At 43.8% G+C, this 23,004-nt stretch overlaps 1 protein-coding gene across 1 annotated transcript in view; it reads right to left on the reverse strand.

The window, feature by feature from the left end:
• Positions 1-200: 200 nt before the first annotated feature.
• LOC138763426 (vesicle-trafficking protein SEC22b) overlaps positions 201-23,004 on the reverse strand; it is a 35,048-nt gene continuing 12,244 nt past the window's right edge. The window contains exons 2-5 of the mRNA XM_069937537.1: positions 16,192-16,301; positions 6,256-6,416; positions 3,794-3,940; positions 201-847 (exon numbers count right to left, since the gene is read on the reverse strand). Of these exons, the coding sequence (XP_069793638.1) occupies positions 693-847; positions 3,794-3,940; positions 6,256-6,416; positions 16,192-16,301 (573 nt within the window). The 3' untranslated portion in view covers positions 201-692. The remainder of the gene's footprint in view (positions 848-3,793; positions 3,941-6,255; positions 6,417-16,191; positions 16,302-23,004) is intronic.

Raw genomic sequence — 23,004 nt, forward strand, 5'->3', positions numbered from 1 at the left:
CAAAGTTGCAGCAAGACCTTCTACTTTGGCATTCTGTGCAACTTGTGTGTGCCTTAAGTAAAGTGAGAGTGAGAGTGATGCAGAAGGTTCAGGATCAATCCCTAAATTTCACATCAAGATTGCAGGGAGACCAGTTAGGATCTCCCTGCATCAGCTTCTATGAAGCATTCAAAACCAGTGCATGTCCCTAAAGAAAGCCATTCTTATGGTAGGTGATTTTATTCAAATTAATGCACGAGTGTGATCCATCTTGATACAGTTACTATCACGGTACATTAACTTTCTCTCAACCAGATTGTCCAGGTCCACATCAATGGACAGACAGATCACATAAGGTCATTTGTACTACCAGATAATTTTGCAACTCCTGTTTTCAATATTTTGACTCTCCATGCTAATTCAGAAAATAAAATTAACATTTATTATTTTTGAGAATTTGAAACATTCCAAATGAATGAAGTGACGGAGTTTTTCAGGTTCAACATGTCAGTTCCTAAATGTCATTCAATGCAGCAACATGTTAATGGCCCATCAGACCACGCTAACTACAACAAAAAGTTACATTCAGGTGAACTGGCAATGAGCTGCAGGCTTCAGGAAAAGTGTAGGTGCTCATGGATACAGCAGCTCAAGGACCCTCAGAATTTGTGTGCAGTGAACCGAAAACACACCTCCACCCCATTCAGTCAGTCTCACAGCCACCAGAATCTCACATAAACAATCAGCATGACCGCAAAGACTGCAACCGCTGCCAGCTTGGCGTATGTCGAGCGCATGTTCAAGTACTTGGCGTCTTTTCTGTACTTCTTCGACAGGCTGGAAAGGCCACTGGCCTTGCTGTCCAAAGCTACAACAACGAATAGGAAAAGAAAATTAGGCAGCAACTAGGACAGATACCGTGGAAACAAAGCAGGTATAAGGATCATCAATAATGTTGAATACACCACTCAAACCCAAGGTTGCCAGATGAGCGTGTGGTTCATCGACTCCACCCTCTCTCTGTAAATCTCCATTTTGTTTTCACTGTGTCTAGGTTGACTAGCTGGACTGCAGGCTCAACAAACTTCCTGCTATACCAGGGTCAATATGATCAAAAACTCTTGAGTTGAATTTGACCCTCTTGCTTAATCTCCTTCTGAAGGAAAGCTCAATGAATTTCTTCCCCACTCCATAATACCTAAAATGGTTGGCTGATGATTGAATGCCGGCCTGTTACATGACATCTCAGAGCAAAAAAACAAACCCTTGGGAGAACCCAGCAAGTCAAATCTTACTGCAGTTGTATGGGGCCTTGTTGAGGCCACACCTTGAGTATTGTGTATAGTTTTGGTTTCCTCAGAGAGGATATTCTTGCTATAAAGCAATGGTCTACTAGGCTAATTCTGAAATGGCAGGACTGATGTATGAAGAAAGACACTGGAATTTTGAAGAATAAGAGGGGAATCTCATTGAGACACGTGAAATTCTGACAGGACTAGACAGGTTAGATGCAAGAAAAATGTTCCTGATGTCAGGGAGTCCAGAATAAGGGGTCACAGTCTGAAGATAAGGAGGAACCAATATAGGACTGAAATGAATAGAAACTTCTTAATTCAGAGTTGTGAACTTGTAGAACTCCCTACTACATACAGAAAGTCATCACAGTCAGTTCATTGGATATATTCAAAGGTGAGCTGGATGTTGCCCTTGTGGGTGAAGGGTTCAAGGAGGATGGAGAGAAAGCAGGAATAGAATACTGAGATCACATGATCAGTCATTGTATTGATAGATGAAGCAGGCTAGAAGGGCTGCATGGCTGCTCCTGCTTCTGTTTTGTATGTTTCTAGGACCCAAAATGCTGATTGACGATTTCTCCCCACGGAGCTGCCTCACTAGCTGAGTCCCTCCAGTTTTGCTTTGTTTTCAACAGGATACTTCACTGGCTGAAGCACAAAATACGAGACCAGACAGGCTATGCTGCAACTGTATAAAATAACCAGTTGAGCCACAGCTGGACCATAGGTAGGATGCGATTGATCCAGAAGAGATTTACAAGAACTAGTAAACTATGGATAGGAGGAGGGACTGTTTTATTTGGACCAAAAGCTGAGGAATGATCTAATCGAATGCATAAACTGTATGATGCCTCAGCAAAGTTAACATGAAGGACTTATTTCCCTTTGCAAAAAAGGGCATATATTTAAATTATTTATTGAGGAAAATGGTTTTTGTTCAATGTTGAGTGGGCACCTGGAACATTGATGGCAGAGGTATAAGAGGTATACACTGAGCACAGCACAAATTCATCAAGTTAACTCATGGATACTCATCACCCACATGGCAATGGGCCAAGAACTGGGGAGTGGTATGTATCTGTTTTAGACGTAAAAACACTGAAGTGCTGAAGGAACTCAGCAAGTCTCTCAGCGTCTATATATTACCGACATTTCAGGCCTGAGCCCTTCTTCAAGGTCGGCAGTTTATTCATGTGCCATAAATTTCTATTATTCTATGGAAGACAAATGCCAAGCTGTTCCTTACAGTAATGGCTCTGCAACACAATGCAAGGAGCTAAAGCTGTATCTTGTTCAGCTGCTTGGTGTGAGAATATAGAACAGTACAGCTCAGGACAGGCCCTTCACCCAACAATGTTGTACTGACCTATATAAACCTTCTCCACATCTATCTTACCCCTTCCTTATAGCCTGTAACCTTCCATTTTTCTTACAATTGGATCCGTACTAGAGTACCTTTTTGATCTCCAAGAGAATTCACTGATCAAATGGTTGGTCTAAATTGGTGTCTGTTGAACAGGTGAGAAAAAAAAAGAGTTGCTTATTGAGGCAGGAATTCATTGAGGGAGCATAACTCAGTGTCATTTCCTGTGTCTTCAGGGGCAAGAATTCAGACCGAGGAGTCAAACATGCTGAATGGGATAGGGTGCAACAGAGAAATATGAAGACTGAAGATGCTGGACTCCTGAGCAGACAAAGGACTGCTGAAGGGACTCAGCAAGCCAGGCAGCATCCATGAGTAGAAATGGTCGATCAACGTTTCAGGATGGGATCCTTTATCGTGACTAAGATAGAATAGGAAAATTCCTTGATTAAGGGAGAAAGATGCTGGAGTAGGTGTCCAGAGATGATAAGAACATAGGTCAGAATATGTGGGAGGTGGGGACACAGGTAGAGGGAGGATCCATTGGGATGGAGAGTGGGGAAAGAAAAATTGAAGAGGGAAAGAGAAACATTAAGTGTATAAGTCAGTAGAGATGGGAACAGTGGAATCAGCTGGCAGTAGGAGTTACCTAAGATTACAGATGTCAACATTCATGTCGTTGGGTTGTTCAGGAGAAATATTACGTGTTGTTTCTCAATTTTGTTTGTCTTCACCTAATGGTGGATATGGTCAAGGACAGACATGTCACTGTAGGAACAGTTGAGGGATTTGAAATGGTTGGCCCAAGAAAACTTAAGTTCAGAGCCACACACGGGGTGTAGGTACACAACGAAGTGGTCTCACCTGGTCTGTCTTACATGCAACTCCCATTCCACCCTGCAGGCACTAATAAGAAAAGGGTTTCAAGATGACATGACAGACAAATTCAACCCAACCGGGTGGTTTCTGCAAGCAATCTCACCCTTTCAAGTGAATGCTGATGTTGAGGAAGGACATAGGTAAATTGCATGTGAGACTGGCTGAGATCGGTGACGAAGCTCAACAATGGCACCTCAACACAATACATGATTCCTCCACCATTCCCTGTTGCTCAGCACCCTTTTGCATTGCTGCTACACAGTCGTGATAGATTTACCTGAGAGGGCTTCTCCTCGTTGCAACACCTCTTCAATATTTGCCACCATTATTCTCTGCACATCTTGCAGCTCAGTGTTGATGGAACCAAGGTTCCTCCGCGCTCGACTATCGATGTAAGATTTCTTTGTTTTTTGAATGTATGTGTCTGAAAGAGGGCAAACAGCAAACCAGTTACACATCATAGTTGCCATGACATGAGCAGACTCATTACTACCCACTGCCCAGTGATCTATAGAGTTAATATGTTAGGGGCAGTGACTCACCAGTACCTGATCAATTATGTCAGTTTGAGTCTTGCCAGAATCACTCAGGTAAAAGGTGTACATGGGTAGAGGCAAGTCTCTGCCCATGAAATGGCGGCAGCATTAAAAACAAGTGTGACATTGGGAGGTAAACGTGGAGTCTACAGACGCTTGAGAACTGGAGCAGCACACAAGGCAGGCTGGACTCAACAGGTCAGATAGTATCCAAGCAAGGCAATAGGCATTCGATGTTTCGGGCCGCAAAACCCTTCATCAGGAGCTGTAAGAATTGGGCAGTGATCTGAATAGGAGGGTGGAGGAGGGGGATTAGCAATGACCTGACAGGTGATAGCTAAATGCAGGTATAGGGGTGGGAAGAATAGGGAGCTGAGGGGAGAGAAGGTGCTTTCTGATGGAAGGAAGTGGGAGGGGGACTGGAGAAATGAAAGTATGGGTGATGGGCAGAGGTCAATGTTGATGCCATCTGGTTAGAGAATGCTAAGATGGAACAGAATGTGTTTTTTTTCTCCAATTTGTGAGTGGCCTCAACCTATCGGTGCAAGAAGCTGTGGGTGGGCCTTTCAGGCACAAGGCCTGTCGGTGTGGGAGCAGCGTGTAGGATTGAAATGGCTGACGCTTCAAGTCCCTCCTCCTCCTCTCCACAGCATGAATATCCAAGATGCTTCATATCAATGATCCCTGATCCATATAATACATCCACTCCCTGGACCTGATCCTGGGACAGTCAATGCCCCAGAGCTCCTTCTCATTCTGTCTGGATACAATGTGTGTTGTTGCCCCAGAGGATGATAGTGGAGTTGAAGAAGCCAAAGACTCTGAAATTGTGGTGTCACAGGTGGACAGGGTTGTAAAGAAAGCTTTTGGCATCTTGGCCTTTATAAATCAAAGTATTTATTATAAGAGTTGGAATATTATGTTGAAGTTATACAAGACATTGGTGAGGCCAAATTTGGAATATTGTGCGCAGTTCTCGTCGCCAAACTACAGAAAGGTTATCAATAAGCTTGAAAGAGTGGAGAAAAGATTTACTAGGATGTTGCCAGGTCTTCAGGAGTTGAGTTACAGGAAAAGATTAAACAGGTTAGGACATTATTGCTCGGAACGAAGAATAAGGGGAGATTTGATAGAGGTTTGCAAAATTGTGAGGAGTATGGACAGTAAATGAGAGTAGGCTCTTTCCACTGAGATTAGGAGAGATGAATATGAGAGGACATGGCTTTATGGTGAAAGATTTAAGGGGAACTTTAGGGGGACCTTCTTCACTCAGAGTGATGGAAGTGCGGCATGAGCTGCCATCTGATGTGGTGGATGCAGACTCGATCTTGAGTTTTAAGAATAAATTGGATAGATACATGGATGGGAGAGGTCTGGAGGGTTGTGGTATGGGAGCAGGATATTGGGATGAGCTGAACAATGGTCGGCACAGACCGTTGGCCTGTTTTCTGTGCCGAATGGTTCTATCATGAAGGGGATTTTGCCAACAAATACTGGGCAGCAGTTGTTATCATTGATTGTTTATCTGGCTGCTAATGCAGTCAGTTCAGTAACAATAGTCTTTTGCTTTGAATTATTTGGCTCCCTGCTGTATTTAAATTTAAGGATGCTGGAAAGAGTCAATTTAATTCTGATCTCACTTCATTCCTTGAGAACAGTTTATTATTCTTTTGGAATGATTTGGTTTGAAGGCAACAGAAAGAGTCACGCATCACAGAACAGGCTCTTCAGCTCCTTTTGTCCATGCCAACTAAGTTGGCATTCTGGGCTCATCCCATTTGCCTATATTTGGTCCATATCCTTCTAAGCCCTTTCTATCCATACATCTGTCAAAATATCTTTTGAACATTGTCATTGTACCCAATTATACAGCTTCCTCTGGCAGCTCATTCCAGATACAGACCACCCTCTGAGTGAAAAGGTTGCCCCTCAGGTCCCTCTTAAGTCTCTCTCCTCTCATCTTAAACACATGCCCTCAAGTTCAAGAACAGTAGTTCAGTCAAGGAAGTGGCTTGCACAGCAATTGCCATCGTCTCTCTACTGAGAACTTCTGGGCGGAACCATTCAATGTAAATCCTCCTTTTCCTCAACATGGAAAATTCCCTCCCAAATGCATGATCCACAATAAACTGGGATGTAGCTAAGTGCAAAGGCATGGGGGTTGATGACAAACAAAGACAAGATCAGTGGATTGTGCACTCACCAAATTCGATGAAGGAGTAAGGGCGAGAGACTGTTGGCACCTTCTTTCCATGCTGTTCATCAAATTCTGCCTGCAGGTCCTCAAGATATGCAAAAGCCAACTTTTTTGAGTATGCTGCATCGCACAAGACCAGATAGCAGACACCTTTCTCGATTGCATAACTGCAAAAAATAAACCCTGTTGCAGGAATAAGGCAACAATCACATAAAACACCAGTAATGCAGCTTCCTTTTCCACGTGGAACTGCCCAGTCCCCAACTGGTCCTGAAGCAGGAGATGAAGCCAATCAGATTTACAGCTTACACACCAGGATGGACCTCGTCAACACTAGTTCACAATGGCTGCCTTAACTTGGTCCCCTGTTCAAAATAAACCCGACCTAAAGGTTAAACAATTGCATCTATCTGACTGATCATTTTAAAAACACTCATCTTTTGCATCACTGACAACTCAGACTTACAGGCATCATCTGAATCTTAACAGCGATAAATAATAGTGCAGATAACTGATCATTTAGTGCCTGGTAATCATCTTACAACTCATGTTGTAAGAGTATTGGAGTGTGCATTAAACTCATATAATGTGTTTAATGCACACTCCACACTCTTGATGAACCTGAAATGTTAATTCAGTTGATGTGCACAGGTGCAGTTTGACTAACCTAGGTACTTTCACCATCTTTTGTTCTCATTCACAAAATGTCATCGGGAAGCTGCTGGAATACTAAAAAGGATGCTGGCAACAGTGCGGCACAGTAGACGTAGCAGCTAGCACAAAACTATTGCAGCACCAGCGACCTGGGTTAGAATCCGCCGCTGTCTGTGAGGACATTCTCCCCATGTCTGCATGGGTTTCCTCCGGGTGCTCCAGTTTCCTCCTATCCTAGTTAAGGTTAGCTCACAGAGATTCTTTAAAAGCACATCAGATTCTTACAAGATGACAGAATATTTTGATGAGGTAACAGACAGAATTGGGTGAGGGCAATGTTGTTGATGCTGTATGCATGGTCTTTATAAAGGCATTTGATCAGGTGGTAGATGGCAGGCTTATTGGCAAAATTAAAACACGCAATGTGAAAGGGTTGCCAAGGGCATATGGTGATGGGGATACCACATGTAACAGAATGGAGGAGGATAACATCCTTCAGCCATTGGTGTTGATCTCCCCTCATGATCCAGACTTGGAGGTGCAAGCCTGTGAAGATGACAGTGATGGAATGCAGACTGGGAGGACAGCAGACAGAGGACAGATGGTTTAGTGCAGAGAAATGTGAGGTGGTGTGAAGATGAGGGGTGACAGGGAATAGAAGATTCTGTTCTGAATTGAGCTCAGGAGCAGAGGGCTCTGACATATGGCTGCACAAATAATTGAAAGAGACAGGACAGGTTGAAAGCAGTTCATAAGATCCACACAATTCAGGGCTTAATCGGCAGAGACATTGTGAATAACAAGGTGACTGAGCTGAACCTTCATAAAATACCAGGTCAGCTGGGGGACTGTTCCATTCTGATCTCTTCTTGTTGGGAGGAAGTTAAGCCAAGAGAGGAGGTGCAGTGAGGAATTACAAGGATTGGTTTTGGGAAGAAGGGCTGAGGAGAAATGTGATGGAAGTTTATTAAATGTTATGGACAGGGTGGACGGTAGGGGTCTGTTCCCCTTGGTGGAGGGGTTAGAGACAAGAGTCACAGATGGAAAATAAAGGGAAAGAGAATCAACAAAGAAAGAAGAGGAAGATCTTTTGAAGCTACACATGGCTGGGATTTGGTGTACAAAAAATTCTGAGGATGTGATGAAGGCAAGTTGCACTATGCCTTCAAGAGGGAAATTGGACGAATACATGGCAGTGAGATATTGGTCAGGTTATGAATGAGAGGTTAGGGGGTGGAATTAGTGAGTTGCTCTGGTCGAGAACCTGTGCAGACAGAATCGCCCAGGTGGCCGCCCCCTGTGCTGCAACTGTTCTGTGACTCTGTGATTTGAGAGGTAGCTGGGGAGTGTTTTCATTTTGTTAATGGTTCATATACCATGTGGGAACGGAGAGGAGATCATGAAGACGCCCAGAGTGAACTGGAAGCACAGTCTCTTGTGTTGTATGTTGGGTAGGTTGAATTACAGCACTGTTTTCTGTTGGGCCAGCTTGAGCCTCGACTGGAAGCACTGTGGTCTTTGCATGTGGTGAGAGTGACAGAGATTGTACCTCTAAACTGTGGTCACCTTGCAGCTGAATGATCAAATGGGTAGCAGGTGAAGGAGTAAGATAGGCAGATGAATCATTCAGTGGGGAAACAAGCCCTTCAGCCCAACTTTCCCCTACGAACCAAAATGTCCCACCACATTAATCCTCCCTGCCTGAATTTGGCCCATATCCCAATCCAAAATTCCTTTATTGTCAGATACTAATACACAGGACTGCCTTAAAAACTGCAAAGAGATGTCACTAACATTGCCCAGCATCCACAACAAGAGAAGGAGAAGCAAAAGGCAGTCCCTTCAGAGACGCCAAGTGTCTGTGAATTTGTCTCCAGCGTTACTGCATCTATCCACATATCCATCCAGATATCTCTTTAATATTGCAAATAGAATCTTCCTTAACCATCTCCTCTAGCAGCCTGCTTCATACACCCACCACCCAGTGTAAAAAAAAAAGTAATGCCTCGGATTCCTATTAAACATCTCCCCCAATTTCCTCTGGTTACTGATTTCCCTACTCTGTGCATTCACCCAATCCATTTCTCTCATCATTTTGTACACCTCCGGTGTTTTTCTATTTACAGAAACAAAGGATGAGGAATATAATTATGAGGTGCTTCGTTAGGGTAGACAGCCAGCATCTTTTTCCTGGGGCAGCAATGGCCAATACTAGAGGATATTCATTTAAAGTGAGTGCAGGCAAGTTTTGGGGAGATCAAAGAGATAAGATTTTCACTCAGAGTAGTGGGTGCCTGGAATGCATTGTTATGGATGGTGATGGAGGCTGGTACAACTGAGACATTCAAAAGACTTACAAAGGCACATGGATGTAAGAAAAATGAAGGATTATGGGTGCAAGGTGGGGAAAAACAAGATTGTTGTGGAGGAGGTTTATATAGTTTGGCTCAACATTGTGAGCCGAAGAGCCTGTATTGTGCCGCAATGTTCTATGCTTGTTCCATGAGATCACTCCTTGCCCTCTTGCTCTCCAAGGACTAAATCCCTAGCCTGCTCAACCTCTCCGTGTAGCTGAGGCCTCCAATTCCTGGCCACATCTTCATAAATCTTCTCTGCACTTTCTTCAGATTGACAAATATCTTTCTCACAGCACAGTGACAAACACTGAATACAATACTCCAAATGGGGCCTCACCAATGTCTTGTATAACTGCAACATGACCTATCAACTTCTATACTCAATACTCTGAATGATGAAGGCTAATATGCCCATTCCATACACCCACCATCCTCTGTGTAAAAAAAAAAGTTATGCCTCTGGTTCCAGTTAAATCTCTCCCCTGATTTCCCTACTCTGGCATTCACCCAATCATTTCTCTCATCGTTTTGTACACCTCCAGGGCTTTCCTATTTAGAGAAACAAAGGATGAGGAATATGATTATGAGGTGTTATGATAGCCAGCACCTTTTTTCCTGGGGCAGCAAAAGCCAATAGTAGAGGACATCCATTTAGTCCTTAGAGCGTTGGAGGATGTGGATTGATCTCATGGAATGAGCATAGAACATTGCAGTACAATACAGGCCCTTTGGGCCACAATGTTGATCCGAACAATATAAACCTACTCCACAACAATCTCGTTTTTCCCCACCTCGCACCCATAATCCTTTATTTTTCTTATATTTGTGTGCTTAAGTAAGAGGCTTGAATTTTGAATTATGCTAAAAACCTTTTTGACCACCAATTCCAGACAGGAAACCTGAGGGCACTTCACTCAAAAACCATTTCGCAATGATTGTACCTTCAGAGAATTCTGTCAGAGCAAAGAAGACAGCATTGGATGACTCATCTCCACAAGGGGCTCAGGGCAGGTGTCCAAGGATAAAAGCAGTGGGAGACTCAGTACTGTGGAGAGTGGAGAGAGGCTTCTGTGGTCAGATTCGAATGCAGGGTCGTGCATTGCTTCCCTGGTGCCGGGGTTCAGAATTTCACAGAACGGTCACAGGACATTTGAAAGGTGGAGGGTAAACAGGCAAACAGGATGGGTCACATTGGTACTAACAAGTGTGGTGAAAAGAAGGGCCTTGGTCAAAGATTAAAGATTAGGACCACTAAGATAGTGATAACCATATAACCGTTTACAGCATGGAAACAGGCCATGTCGGCCCTTCAAGTCCGTACCGGTTCACTTAAACAACTCCACTAGCTCCTCCGCAAACTCCTGAGGAAGTATAGGCTTTCTTCATGATGCCATTGGTGTGTTGGTTCCAGGAAAGATCTTCCGAGATAGTGACTACTTGAATATAGATTAATGATTCCCAAAGTGGGCGCTGCCCCCCAACCCCGTGGTGGTGAAAGGATCCAAGAGGGCGATAAGGAAAAAGGGGACATTGAGAAAATAGGGGGTAAGATCTGTTTTAAAGTGTTTGTATGTTACCTACTCTAACAAACCTTTCCCAATGTATCTCCCAAAAACATATCTATATACTCTCTCACACTCCATTGATCTGGCATCTGTAGCCCCTGGATTTCTGAATCATTTTTTTTTGCCACGTGCTGGCAAAAACAGGAACACATTGACACATTAGTCGAATGGATGGCTAAAACAGTGTGGTAGGGATCCCTTTAGACCTCAGATCATGGGTACCATTTCTGGTGAAAGGGGAAAACCTGAAGCAGAACTGGCTGCACACGAACTGGGACAGGTAAAACAGCCATGCGGAGAGCTTTGCTGCTACTGTTGAAAATGAATCAAATCAGTTTGGCATGAAAATGGAATAGAGTGGATAAATACACAAAATTGCTTGAAAAACTCAGCAGGTCCCACTGCATTCGTATGAGGTGAAAATATACAACCCAAAAATTAGAGGAACAATACCACATATTTCATCAAAACACCCTCTAACCAGATGGCATTAACATCAACCTCTCCAGTTTCCTTTAGCCCTGCCCTCCCCACATCCCCTTTCCTCCAGCTTCCCTGCCCTTGTCTCTCTCTTTCCCAGTTGTCGGTCACCTGTCCTTCAGCTCTGCATTCGTAGAGTTGCCCCCCCTCCCCCAATCAATTCTCAGCTTTTTTCTCCAGCCCTTCTATCTATGTCCACCTATGGCCTTCTGGCCTATGTTCCTCCTAAAGCCCCCTTTTCCCTTCTCCCACTACCCTTTTATTTAGCCGCCTGCCTGCTTTTTGGTCATACCTTGTTTGAGAAGGGGCTTGGGCCCAAAATCGTTGGTTATATATCTTTGCCTCCTATGGATACTGTGGGACCTGCTGAGTTTTTCCAGCTATTTTGTGTGTTTACTACAATCACAGTGCCTGCAGACTTTCTTGTTTCACTCCATACAAAGTGGATGTACAGTTGTGGAAGAGGTAGAGGAAAATTCAGACAAATATACAGGGAAACTAGATAAATAAGAAAACTGGAGCATCACACAAAGTGCTGAAGGAACTCAGGAGGTCAGACAGCATCCGTGGAAGGCTGTCATTTTGTTGGTTGTGTTTGTATGCTCTCATCTGGTTTTAAGACCAAACTACTATAAAAGGTTATCATGTAAAGATAAAAGGAGGGAACATGAAAGAATAGAATGCATTAATGGAAGGGATTTCTGTTGTTAGGTGTAAGCTAATGGAGATTTTCTAGTCTTGCAGATGAAAACCACGATTAAGAAATATATGAGCAAGGTTACACAATTACCAGGTCGCAAGACAAAAGCCACAAGACCATGGTGTGAGCTGAGAAAGATAGCTTGACCAGATCTGAGCAGGATTAGCGTGTCTAAAGTGGATAAAGCTGTAACAAAAATAAGAATGACTAGCTGCAAGATAAAGAACAACCATCTTCAAGAAAAATGTAAAGTTGCACGTAGCACCTGTCTAAAGGACTATATAAACTAAAAAACTGTATGCATTGAGTAAGGCTCAGTGTAGGAAACAAGTGACACTGTCTACTCATTCTTTGTATCCCTTGCTCCCACTAGCATAATACAATAAAATTGGTTGTACGCTCATTGGTTCTGTTGTTGTTTTATTGCAGCACGGGTCGACTTTAACAATGAGATACTTTCATTAAAGATGATATATCATGACATTCAATGCAAAATACTCATGCAGATCTAATTAAGGGAATTTATATCTCAGCGTTTCACTGGAGTTTTATGAAATGACACTTGCTGTGGATAAAGAGGAACAAGCATAAAAAGGTCTTTGGTGAGTAAAATATTAATGAGTCGTGTGCCAGAGAGATTCAACACAATAGCACCAAACAAACTAACCCCCAAGCCCCTATCCAAATATCTATTAAATGTTGTATTTGTTCCCATCTCTACCACTTCCTCTGGGAGCTCATTCAAAAAATTCATCACCCTCTGTGTGGAAAAACCTATCCCTCATTCCTTTTGTGAATTACTTCCTCACCTTTAACCTGTGTCCTCTACTTTTAGACTCCACTGTCCTTGGGGAAAGACAATCTATCCGACCCCTTAGCCTCCTGCACACCAGTGGGAACAATCCACACTAATCCAATCCCTCCTTGTAACCTCAACCCTCTATTCCAGGGAATAGTCTGGTGAGTCTTCTCTGCACTCTTCTTTCTCCTGCTACCACATGCTTTCTATAATTGGGTGACCAGAATATTCCGTGTGGCCAAACCAATGTCTTCTCCAGCTGCAGCATGATGTTAAAAACAATAGCTTTGCTCTCCGAAGGCAAGCAAGCCTTTTTATAGCCCCATCTACTTGTGTTGCCACTTTCTGGGAGCTATGGACCTGCACCCCGAGAATCCTCTGTGCATTTCTTCCAAGATCCATGTTGTTTACTTGATATGTCCAGCTCATGTAAGCAACTTTTAAAGAGCATTTCCTCTCCATGAAGAGGCCCCATCTGAAACGCTGACTGATCCTCCAGCTTCTCATTGTGACCTTCCACTTGACTGGATTAAATTCCACCTGTTACTGCTTTGCCAAAGCTTCCAGCTGAACAATGTCCCTCTGTATCCTGAAGTCTCCACATCCCCAGAAATGCATCATCAGCAAACTTTGGTAGAAGTCAAATCTTAAGAGGATTTTAGGAAGGTTCATAGATCCTTGATGAGCAAAGGGTGAAAAAAATGGTGGAGCTACTATAACCACAGCATTGCTACCGGTACGGACCTGGGAGAGTGAGGAATGAAGTCACAGTGCTGCTCCGCAGGTCCCTTTTGGACGACTCTGTACAGCCTATTAAATGTGCTGACAGTGTTTTTTTAATTCTTGCAACTACGGACATCTGTGCCCAAGATGGCAAAGCCTGTGCTGGGTAGCGTTTCATGATGGGTTGCAGACTCTGGGGGAGGAGCAGACCTGCACAGGGCTTTAGAAACCAGAGGACACCCCCTCCACCCTGCTGTGAAGGAGAAGGATGGGAGATGACCCTACAGGAAAGGTGACCATGGCAGTGGACCAGCGAGTGACTCAGCAGCTTGAAGGGCCCACAAAGACTTGCAGTTGAAGGACTCTCACAAGCTGCAGGCTGCTGGCAACTTGCAATCGAAGGACCCACACAGGCTGTGGGCTGCTGGAGACTGATTCATGGGAACCAGGCATTGTAACCAGATTCAAGGGGCTCTTGAGGAAAAAAGGGCTTCGGGCACTGAAGGCTTCCTGATCGTATTGAAGGTTTGCACCTGAAACTAGCATTGCCAATGGATTAAACTGGAGACTGTGTGGCTTCAGAGGCTGCAGGAAAGCTGGAGATGAATCCATGGACACTCAGTAGCTGAAAGGACTCTCTTTTTCTTCTTTCTCTAATTATAAGGGGGATGGGGTGACTCTTTGTTTGCCTTACAGTAGACAAAAGTTGATGTATATCATATATAATAAGACATAAAAATGTAATATACAACAAAAAGAAGCTTGAACTTTGAAAGGCTGAGGCAGAATAAGATTCACGTTGATGGTGCAATGGTTGAATGAACTTGAGGGGTTAAGCTGTTGTTCCTGATGTGGAGGCTGATGTGGAAGAGTTTATTGCTCAGTAGTAAAAACACAATGCGGAGAAACTCAGAAGGTCAAACAGCTACTTTATGTAACAAAGATAAAGACACATTACCAACATTTCAGGCCCGAGCCCTTCATCAAGGTCTGAGCAAAATGAATAAATTGAAGGCAGACACCTGAATAAAATGGTGTGGGAAAGGGGCAGAGGGAGGAGAACAGGCGCACAGGCAATGTCATGGGAGCAAAATGGAGGGAGGATACAGCAAACGGGGGAGGGGGCATGGGTCTGTGAATGGAGAGTGAAGGGGTTAAGAGCTGGAGGAAAGAAGACAGAGGGATAGGGAAGAGAGGGAAAATGGGGAATGGTCAAGCAAAAACCGGAGCAGTCAATGTTAATGCTATCCAGTTGGAGAGTACCCAGATGGAATATTATGTGTTGCTCCACCAATTTACGGGTGGCCTTGGTCTGGCAGTGCACAAGGCCATGGACAGACATGTTAGCAAGGGAGTGGGGCACAGAATTGAGAAGTTTGACCACTGGAAGATCCCTATCATTGATGCAGACAGCGCGAAGGTGCTCAACAAAATAACCTCCCAATCTGCTTCCGATGTAGAGAAAACCATGACAAGAGCACCGGATGCAGTAGGTGACTCCCATAGATACATGTGAATTGTTGTTTCACTTGGAAAAACTGTTTGGAGTCCAGAACGGTTGTGAGGAAGGAGGCGTGGGCACAAGTTTGGCACTTCCCGTGGTCACGGGGGAAGATTCCAAGGGGTGATTAGAGTGAAGGGATGAGTGGACGAGGGAGTCTCGGCGACTGTTCCCTACAGAAAGCAGAGAGGGCAAGATGTGTGTGGCGGTGGGATCACGTTGTAGGTGACAGAAAGTGCAGATGCGGAACTGATGGGGTAGTAGGTAAGGGGCAGAGGTCCATGCAAATGTGCAGGAAATGGAGGAGATGAGGGTAAGGGCTGAGTTGATGGTGGTAGAAGGGAAGTCATGCTTTTTGAAGAATGAGGACATCTCAGATGATCTAGACTGGAAGACCTCATCTTGGAAGCAGACACAATGGAGATGGAGGAATTGAGAGAAAGGAACAGAATTTTAGAAGGGATTGGGTGCAAAGAAGTGTAGACAAGCTCATTGGGCTGGGTTGTTTCCTGCAGGTAGCAACTCGATGGGCCATATGCCATGATCCCATTTCACTTGTGAATCGGCAGAGGTAATCTTTTGCATCTGGTGCTCTCATTGTGGCCTCCTCTACATCAAAGAGACTGGATGTTGGCTGGGAGATCATTAAATGAGCATCTTTGCTCTGTCCACTACAATAGCAAGGACTTCCCAGTGGCCAACCATTTCAATTTCACACACAATTCCCATGGAGTCCATTGCCTCATGTACTGCCAAACTGAAGCTACCTGCAAATTCGAGGAACAAAACCTTATATTCAGTCTGAGCATCCTTCAACCAGATGGCATTAACATCAACTTCACCAATTTCTATTAACCCCCTCCACCAAGTCTCTCTCTCTGGGGAGTCAGCACAGTGACGTAATCTCTCTTCCTGTTGGAAGACCACGAGGTCACTCTGAGTCAGGTCAGCTCAGCTGGTGTACCTGCTGCACCAGAAATGAGAGAGTTCAGAGGTTAATTATGAAAATCTGTAGACACTGGTTGAAGTAAAAGCACAAAATACTGGAGAAGCTCAGCAGGTCAAACATTAGTTTTCAAACCCCTTGGAAATAGAACACAGAATGAGCAATGTCAGAAGGAGGGACCATAGTGGACTGCTGATTATGCAATTGGGGCACTTACTGGAAAGACATGGATCCTGCTTGCAACGTGCACCGGGTGGGTGACTGCTCATTTAGCTTACGGAACAGCTGCTTGGCCTGGCTCTGATAGAGTTGCAGATCTCGTCCAGACTAAAAGAAATGAAATAACACATTGAGCAATGGCAGGATAAGGTCAATTTCATTCAATCTGAACTGCTGGACACCACCACCCTGATCACAACCTCTTCTCGCTGCTATCTTCGGCAGAAGGGTCAGAAGCCCAAAGGCCAACCCCTCTAGGTTCAAGAACAATTTTTATCCAGAAGCTATCATGCTTGTGAACCTCCCCATATTACCCTAACTATAAACTACTTCAGGACCACTAAAAGATCTCTGATATTTTCTTTTCTTTTACTAATTGTAACTGTGAATATTTATCAATCTATCTTTTATATTTATCATCTCTTTCCATACTGGAGTAATTTGATATTTAGTATTGTAGTTATTATTTAACAAAAGTATCAGCATGGCTACAATAATAAAGAATTCTGGATATAAATACTAACATCCCCCACACATGATGCATTGCTCAATAACTGATTCACCAAGCACTGTTCGTGTGTTTATGTCTCTAATTTACTCTCCATACTGATTCAATGTACTGTACTTGCATCTTTCACTCTTTTACCTATTCCCTTCCAGGATACCAATGTCACCAAAACCAAGGAGCTGATTGTGGAATTTAGGAAGAGAAAACTAGAGGTGTACAGTCCAGTGATCATTGGGGAATCAAAGGTGGAGAGGGTGAGCAAATTTAAATTCCTGGGAGTCTCTATCTCGGAGGACCTTTCCTGGACCCAACACACGAATGTCATCATGAAGAAAGCACGTCGGCCCCTCTACATCCTCAGGAGTTTGTAAAGGTTTGGTATGACATCAGAAACCTTGGCAAACTTCTATAGAAGTGTAGTGGAAAGTGTTCTGACCACTGCATCATGGCCAGGTATGGGGGCATCAATACTGTTGAGCAGAAAGCTATGAAAAAGGTAGTAGACACAGCCCAGGACATCACAGACAAAACTCTCACCATCATGGAGAACATCTACATGGAACACTGCCAGTACCAATCATCAAGGATACATACCACCCAGCACAAGCTCTGTTCTCACTGCTGTCATCAGGAAAGAGGTACAGGTGCCACAAGACTCGCACCACCAGGTTCAGGAATAGAACTATCCCTCCATCAGACTTCTCAACAACAGATTCAGAAACTCATTTAAGGATTCTTAATTTGCACCTTATTTATTACATCACAACACAGAAACAGGCCCTTCAACCCTTCTTGGCTGCGTCAAATATTATTCTGCCCAGTCCTATTGACCTGCATTCAGTCCATAGCCCTCCATGCACCTCCCATTCATATATCTGTCTAAATTCTTCTCAAAATTGAGCCCACATTCACCACTTCAGCTGGCAGCTTATTCTACACTTCCACCACTCTTTGTGTGAAGAAGTTCCCCCTAATTTTCTCCCTAAACTTTTCCCCTTTCACCCTTAAACCATGTCCTCTGGTTTTTATTTCACCTATCCTCAGTGGTAAAAGCCTACCTACATTTACTCTGTCTATACCATAATAATTTAAAATACCTCTATCAAATCTCCTCTCATTTTTCTACATTCTAGGAAATAAAGTCCTAACCTGTTTCACCTTTCCCTGTAACTCAGTTGCTGAAGTCCCAGCAATATCCCAGTAAATCTTCTCTGCACTCTTTCAATCTTTCCTGTTGTTCAGTAACCAAAACTGCACACAATACTCCAAATTTGGTCTCACCAATGTTTTATACAATTTTACCATAACATGCCAATACTTTGATTTATCAAGGCCAATATGCCAAAGCTCTCATTACAACCCTATCTTCCTGTGATGACATTTTTAGGGAATTGCATATGTATCTGTATTCCCAGATTTCTCTGTTCTACTGCAATCCTCAATGCCCTACCATTTACCGTGTATGGCCTAACTTGGTCTGTCCTTTCAAAATGGAACACCTCACATTTGTCTGCATTGAAAATCTTCCTCACTGTCCACAATGCTTCCAATCTTTGTGTCATCTGCAAACTTGCTGATCTAATTTACCACCTTATCATCTTGATTATTGATTTAGATGACAAACAACAATGGTCCCAACACCAATCCCTAAGGCTCACCACTAGTTACTGGCCACCAGCCTGAGATGCAATCAACCACTACCATTCTCTGGCTTCTCCTGTTTTGTCAAATACAGTTTACTATCTCACCAAGAATACTGAGTGCCTGAACCTTCCTGGCTAACCTCCCATGTGGGACCAGGTAGGCAACATCCACAGCCTTTCCTTCAACTTTCCTGGCAACCTCTTTGAAAAATTAAAAGATTCGTTAAACACAATCCATCAGGCACAAAGCTATGATGATTATTCCTAATCAGTCCATGGCTATCCAAATAATTGCATATCTCATCTCCTAGAACACCTTCCAATAATTTACCTACTACTGACTTCAGGCTCACCGGCCTATAATTTCCAGGGTTACTTTTGGAGCTTTTTTTAAACAACAGAACAACATAAGCTACTCTTCAATCCTCTAGCACCACACCTGTGGCTAAGGACATTTTAAATATTTCTGCCAGAGCCCCTGCAGTTTCTACACTAGCCTCCCTCAAGGACAAAAGGAATATTTTATCCACCCTTGTTTGCTTTAAGACAACAAACACTTCCTCCTCTTTAAACTCTATTGCAGTGGTTCTCAACCTTTTTATTTCCACTCACATACCACTTTAAGTAATCCCCATGCCATGGGTGCTGTGTGATTAGTAAGGGATTGCTTAAGGTGGTATGTGAATAGGAAGGGAAGGTTGAGAATCACTGCTCTAGACCCAATTGTTACTGAAATATTTTTCTTGAGAAAAATTGTCATTGACCCATTTCCTTTGGAATTATGAAACCATGCACATAATGAGCCAATTAGGTATGATTAAAACAGTGGTTTTCAAACTTTTTCTTTCCACCCACATACCACCTTAAGCAATCCCTTACTAATCACAGAGCACCTGTGGCAGAGGGAATACTTAAAGTGGTATGTGAGTGGAAAGAAAAAAGTTGAGTACCACTGATCTCTAGGTTCCATGACCTTACTTCGTGAGACTCTGCCAATTTGCTGACAAAATATTGATGCAAAAAAAAGCACATTTAAGATCTTCTCCCATCTCTTCTGGCTCCAGGCAAAGCTGACCACTCTGTTCTTCAGGAGGACCAATTTTATCCCTCACTATCTTTTTCTTCAATAAAAAATGTGGAAGCGTCTAGAATTTTCCTTTACCTTGTCTGCCAGAGCAAGCTCATATCTTCTTTTAGCCTTCCTGGTTTCTTTCTTGAAGTTTTCTTGAAATTTTTTTTATACACCTCAAATATCTAATTTGCTCCTTGTTGCCTATACCTGCTATACATCTCTCTCTTCTTCCAAACCAGATCCCCAATATCCCTCAAAAACTAAAGTTCCCTATTAACTTTGCCTTTAAATAAAACACAAAAGTTTGCACACTGTAGCTGAAGTAAAAACACAATGCTAGAGCAACAGTGTCCTTTATATAGCAAAAATAGACATACATAACTGACATTTTAGTCTTGAGCCCTTCATCAAAGTATGCAAAAATGTTGGCAGTCATTCAAATAAAAGGGTAAGGGGGGAGGCATGGTTGCAAAGGCAGAAGGCATTGGGTGGAGAAGGGAGGGAGGCCACAGAAGCAAACAAGGGGAGGAGGGATGGCCAGGTGAATAGAGAGAGAAAGTAAGGCAGGTTAGCAGAAACTGTAAAAATTGATGTTAATGCCACCTGGCTGGAGAGTGCCCAGATGGAAAATCAGGTGTTCTTCCTCCAATTTACGGGTGGTCTTAGTGGCCATGGACAGATATGTTAGTATGGGAGTGTGACACAGAACTGAAATGGTTGGCATCTGGGAGGTCTCAGTGGCCGTTTACACACCACAGGCGAGCAGTGACCCTACTTCATCCCGGTAAATTCCCGGGAATTCAGGACCTCCTGGGCTTTTCACACTGTGGTCCAAATTCCCGGGAACTTGCTCTCCTCAGCAATTTTAGGGGGTTCCTCCCCCAACTGATGATGGGTTACGCACTCACAGGAGCAAGAGTAAGTTCATCTCCGTCTGTCCGTTGGTCATCCACCCACCCACTAGCTAGCTCCCTCTGCCCCCTCCATGGGCCGCTGGCCCGTGCCAGACCCCTCCCCCATGCTTCAGCACGTTGTGACGGCGGCACAATGGTGGATGAATGGCCAACTTCGTTTCCCATCATCCCTCATATAGCTGGCGCTCTGGGAAACCCAGCTGCGTGAGGGATTATGGTTAATGAGGACACCCATTCATCTTGCATTGTGCTCCTGTCTCAACGTGCCAAAATGGCCTACTGTTTCAGGAGGTAGGCTTTTTTTAATTTTAATCACCTATGTGATGCAGCATGCAAGCACTGACATCACGAGGCTTCCCTGCTTGGCTATTTGCCTTTTCACACCGCAGGGAGAGGGTGGACCAGGAAAATTTCCATAGCATATCCTTGCTAGAAAATACTTATCCCAATTCACATATTCCAGATCCTTTCATATTTCCTCAAAATTGGCCTTTCTCCAATTTAGAATCTCAACCCAAAGCCCAGACAGATCCTTCTCCATAATTAAACTAGTGGCATTAAGATCACTGGACCCAAAATGTTCCCCTGCATATACTTTTGTCCTGTTTTGTTCCCTAATAAGAGATCCAGTATTGCACTCTCTCTCTCTTTGGTACCTCTATATATTGATTTAAAAACTTTCATGAACACATTTGACAAACTCAAAGCCATCCATTCCTTTTACTGTATGGGAGTCCCAATCAATATGTGGAAAGTTAAAATCTCCTACTGTCACACTTTTATGTTTTATGCAGCTGTCTCCTATCTCTCTACAGATTGCTCCTCCAATTCTTGTTAACTATTGGGCAGTCTATAATACAACCCCATGAGTGGGGACATACCTTTCCCATTCCTCAGCTCCACCCATATAGCCTCCCATGTAGTAGATGAGCCCTTTGGTCTCTCCTGCTTGAGCACAGCTGCGATATTTTCCCTACTCCTTCCCCTTTCATCCCTCCCATTCTATCACGCCTGAAGCAACAGAAACCCAGAACATTGAGCTGCCAGTCCTGCTCCTCCTGCAACCAAGTTTCACTCATGGCCAAAATGTCATAATTTCACGTGCCAATCCACACTCTAATCATGTCAGCCTTTCCTACAACATTTCCTGCATTGAAATAGATGCACCTGAGCATCTCCACCATGTAAACCCTTTGACTTCTAACATTATCATCTTTTTCCTTCTCCACTCCCCTATCTGCTCTGGCTCCCATCCTCCTGCAAATCTCATTTAAACCCCCTGGAGCAGCACTAGTAAACCTTTCCACGAGGATATTAGTCCCCCTCCAATTCAGATGCAACCATCCTGCTGGAAGAAGTCCCACCTTTTCTGAAAGAGAGCCCAATGATCCTGAAACCTGAAGTCCTCTCTCCTGCTCCATGTCTTTAGCCACGTGTTCAGCTGCATTATCCTCCTAGTTCTAACCTCACCAGCACATGGCACAGCTAGCAATCCTGAGATCACAACTCTAGAAGCCCTGTCCTTCAACCTAGTGCCTATCTCCCTGAACTCTCTTTGCAGGACCTCAACACCTTTCCTACCCATCTCATTGGTTCCTACATGGAACACGACATCTGGCTGCTCATCCTCCCTCCTAAGAATGCCATGAACTCAATCTGCGATATCTCGGACTCTAGCACCAACATAACATTAGAGATTCTCAATCACTTCCACAGAACTTCTTATCTGTCCTCCCAACTATGGAATCCCCTAGCACTACAGCTCACTTCCTCTCCCCCTTCCCTTCTTAACCACAAGACCAGACTCCGTGACAGAGACCTTATCACCGTGGCTTATGTCCCTGGTAGGTTGTTCCTCTCCCCACCTCCCCCCCCACCCCCACAGCAGTATCCCCTCAATAACAAGTATACAAGGCCACAGGAACGTCCTGCACTGATCACCTTTCCCTCTCTTGAATATCACCCTCCCCCTGCCTCCTATGTGTGATAATGTCCCTGTAACTCCTGTCTATCATCTCCTCAGCCTCCCAAACGATCCAGAGTCGATCCAGCTCCAATTCCCCAACTCTGTTTGTAAGGAGCTGCAGCTGGATGCGCTTCTCACAGATAAAGTCATCAGGGATACTGCTGGCTTCCCTGACTACCCATATTTTGCAAGTGGAGCATTCCCCTGCCTTGGCTGCCATTTCCACTGTCTATGACTAATGGAAAGAAAATATACAAGATAAATAAAACCTGCCTTTACCTTTGCCTACATGTGCCACCCTATTTGTTCCTCAAATAGGATGGTCCATCCATACTTCAACTCTTACACCACCACCTCAGCCTCTTCTCTCCAAAGCCTCTTGAGCCTTACCACTCTGACGATGACCGTTCCCTCGATGACCAATTTTTTTTTGTTTGTAGTTTGTTTACATTTTTCTCTTTTGTATATGCCTCTTTTCTTGAGGACCATTTAAGCCCTACTGTTAAGTAGAAATTCTGCATGGCCCGCATGTGATGTCATGAATGTACTCTGAGAATAAATTTGAACTTTTAAAAAATGTTGCTGACCTGGCCAATATTTATTGCCTAACAAGATGCCAGAGGGAGTGTTGGAGAAGGAGACAATTTAAGCATTTAAAAGATATTTGTGCAGGTGCATGAAGAGTGAAGGGTCTCAGTTGGTGGACCA

Source organism: Narcine bancroftii, chromosome 5, assembly GCF_036971445.1.
Source record: "Narcine bancroftii isolate sNarBan1 chromosome 5, sNarBan1.hap1, whole genome shotgun sequence".
In the NCBI taxonomy this organism is placed as follows: Eukaryota; Metazoa; Chordata; class Chondrichthyes; order Torpediniformes; family Narcinidae; genus Narcine; species Narcine bancroftii.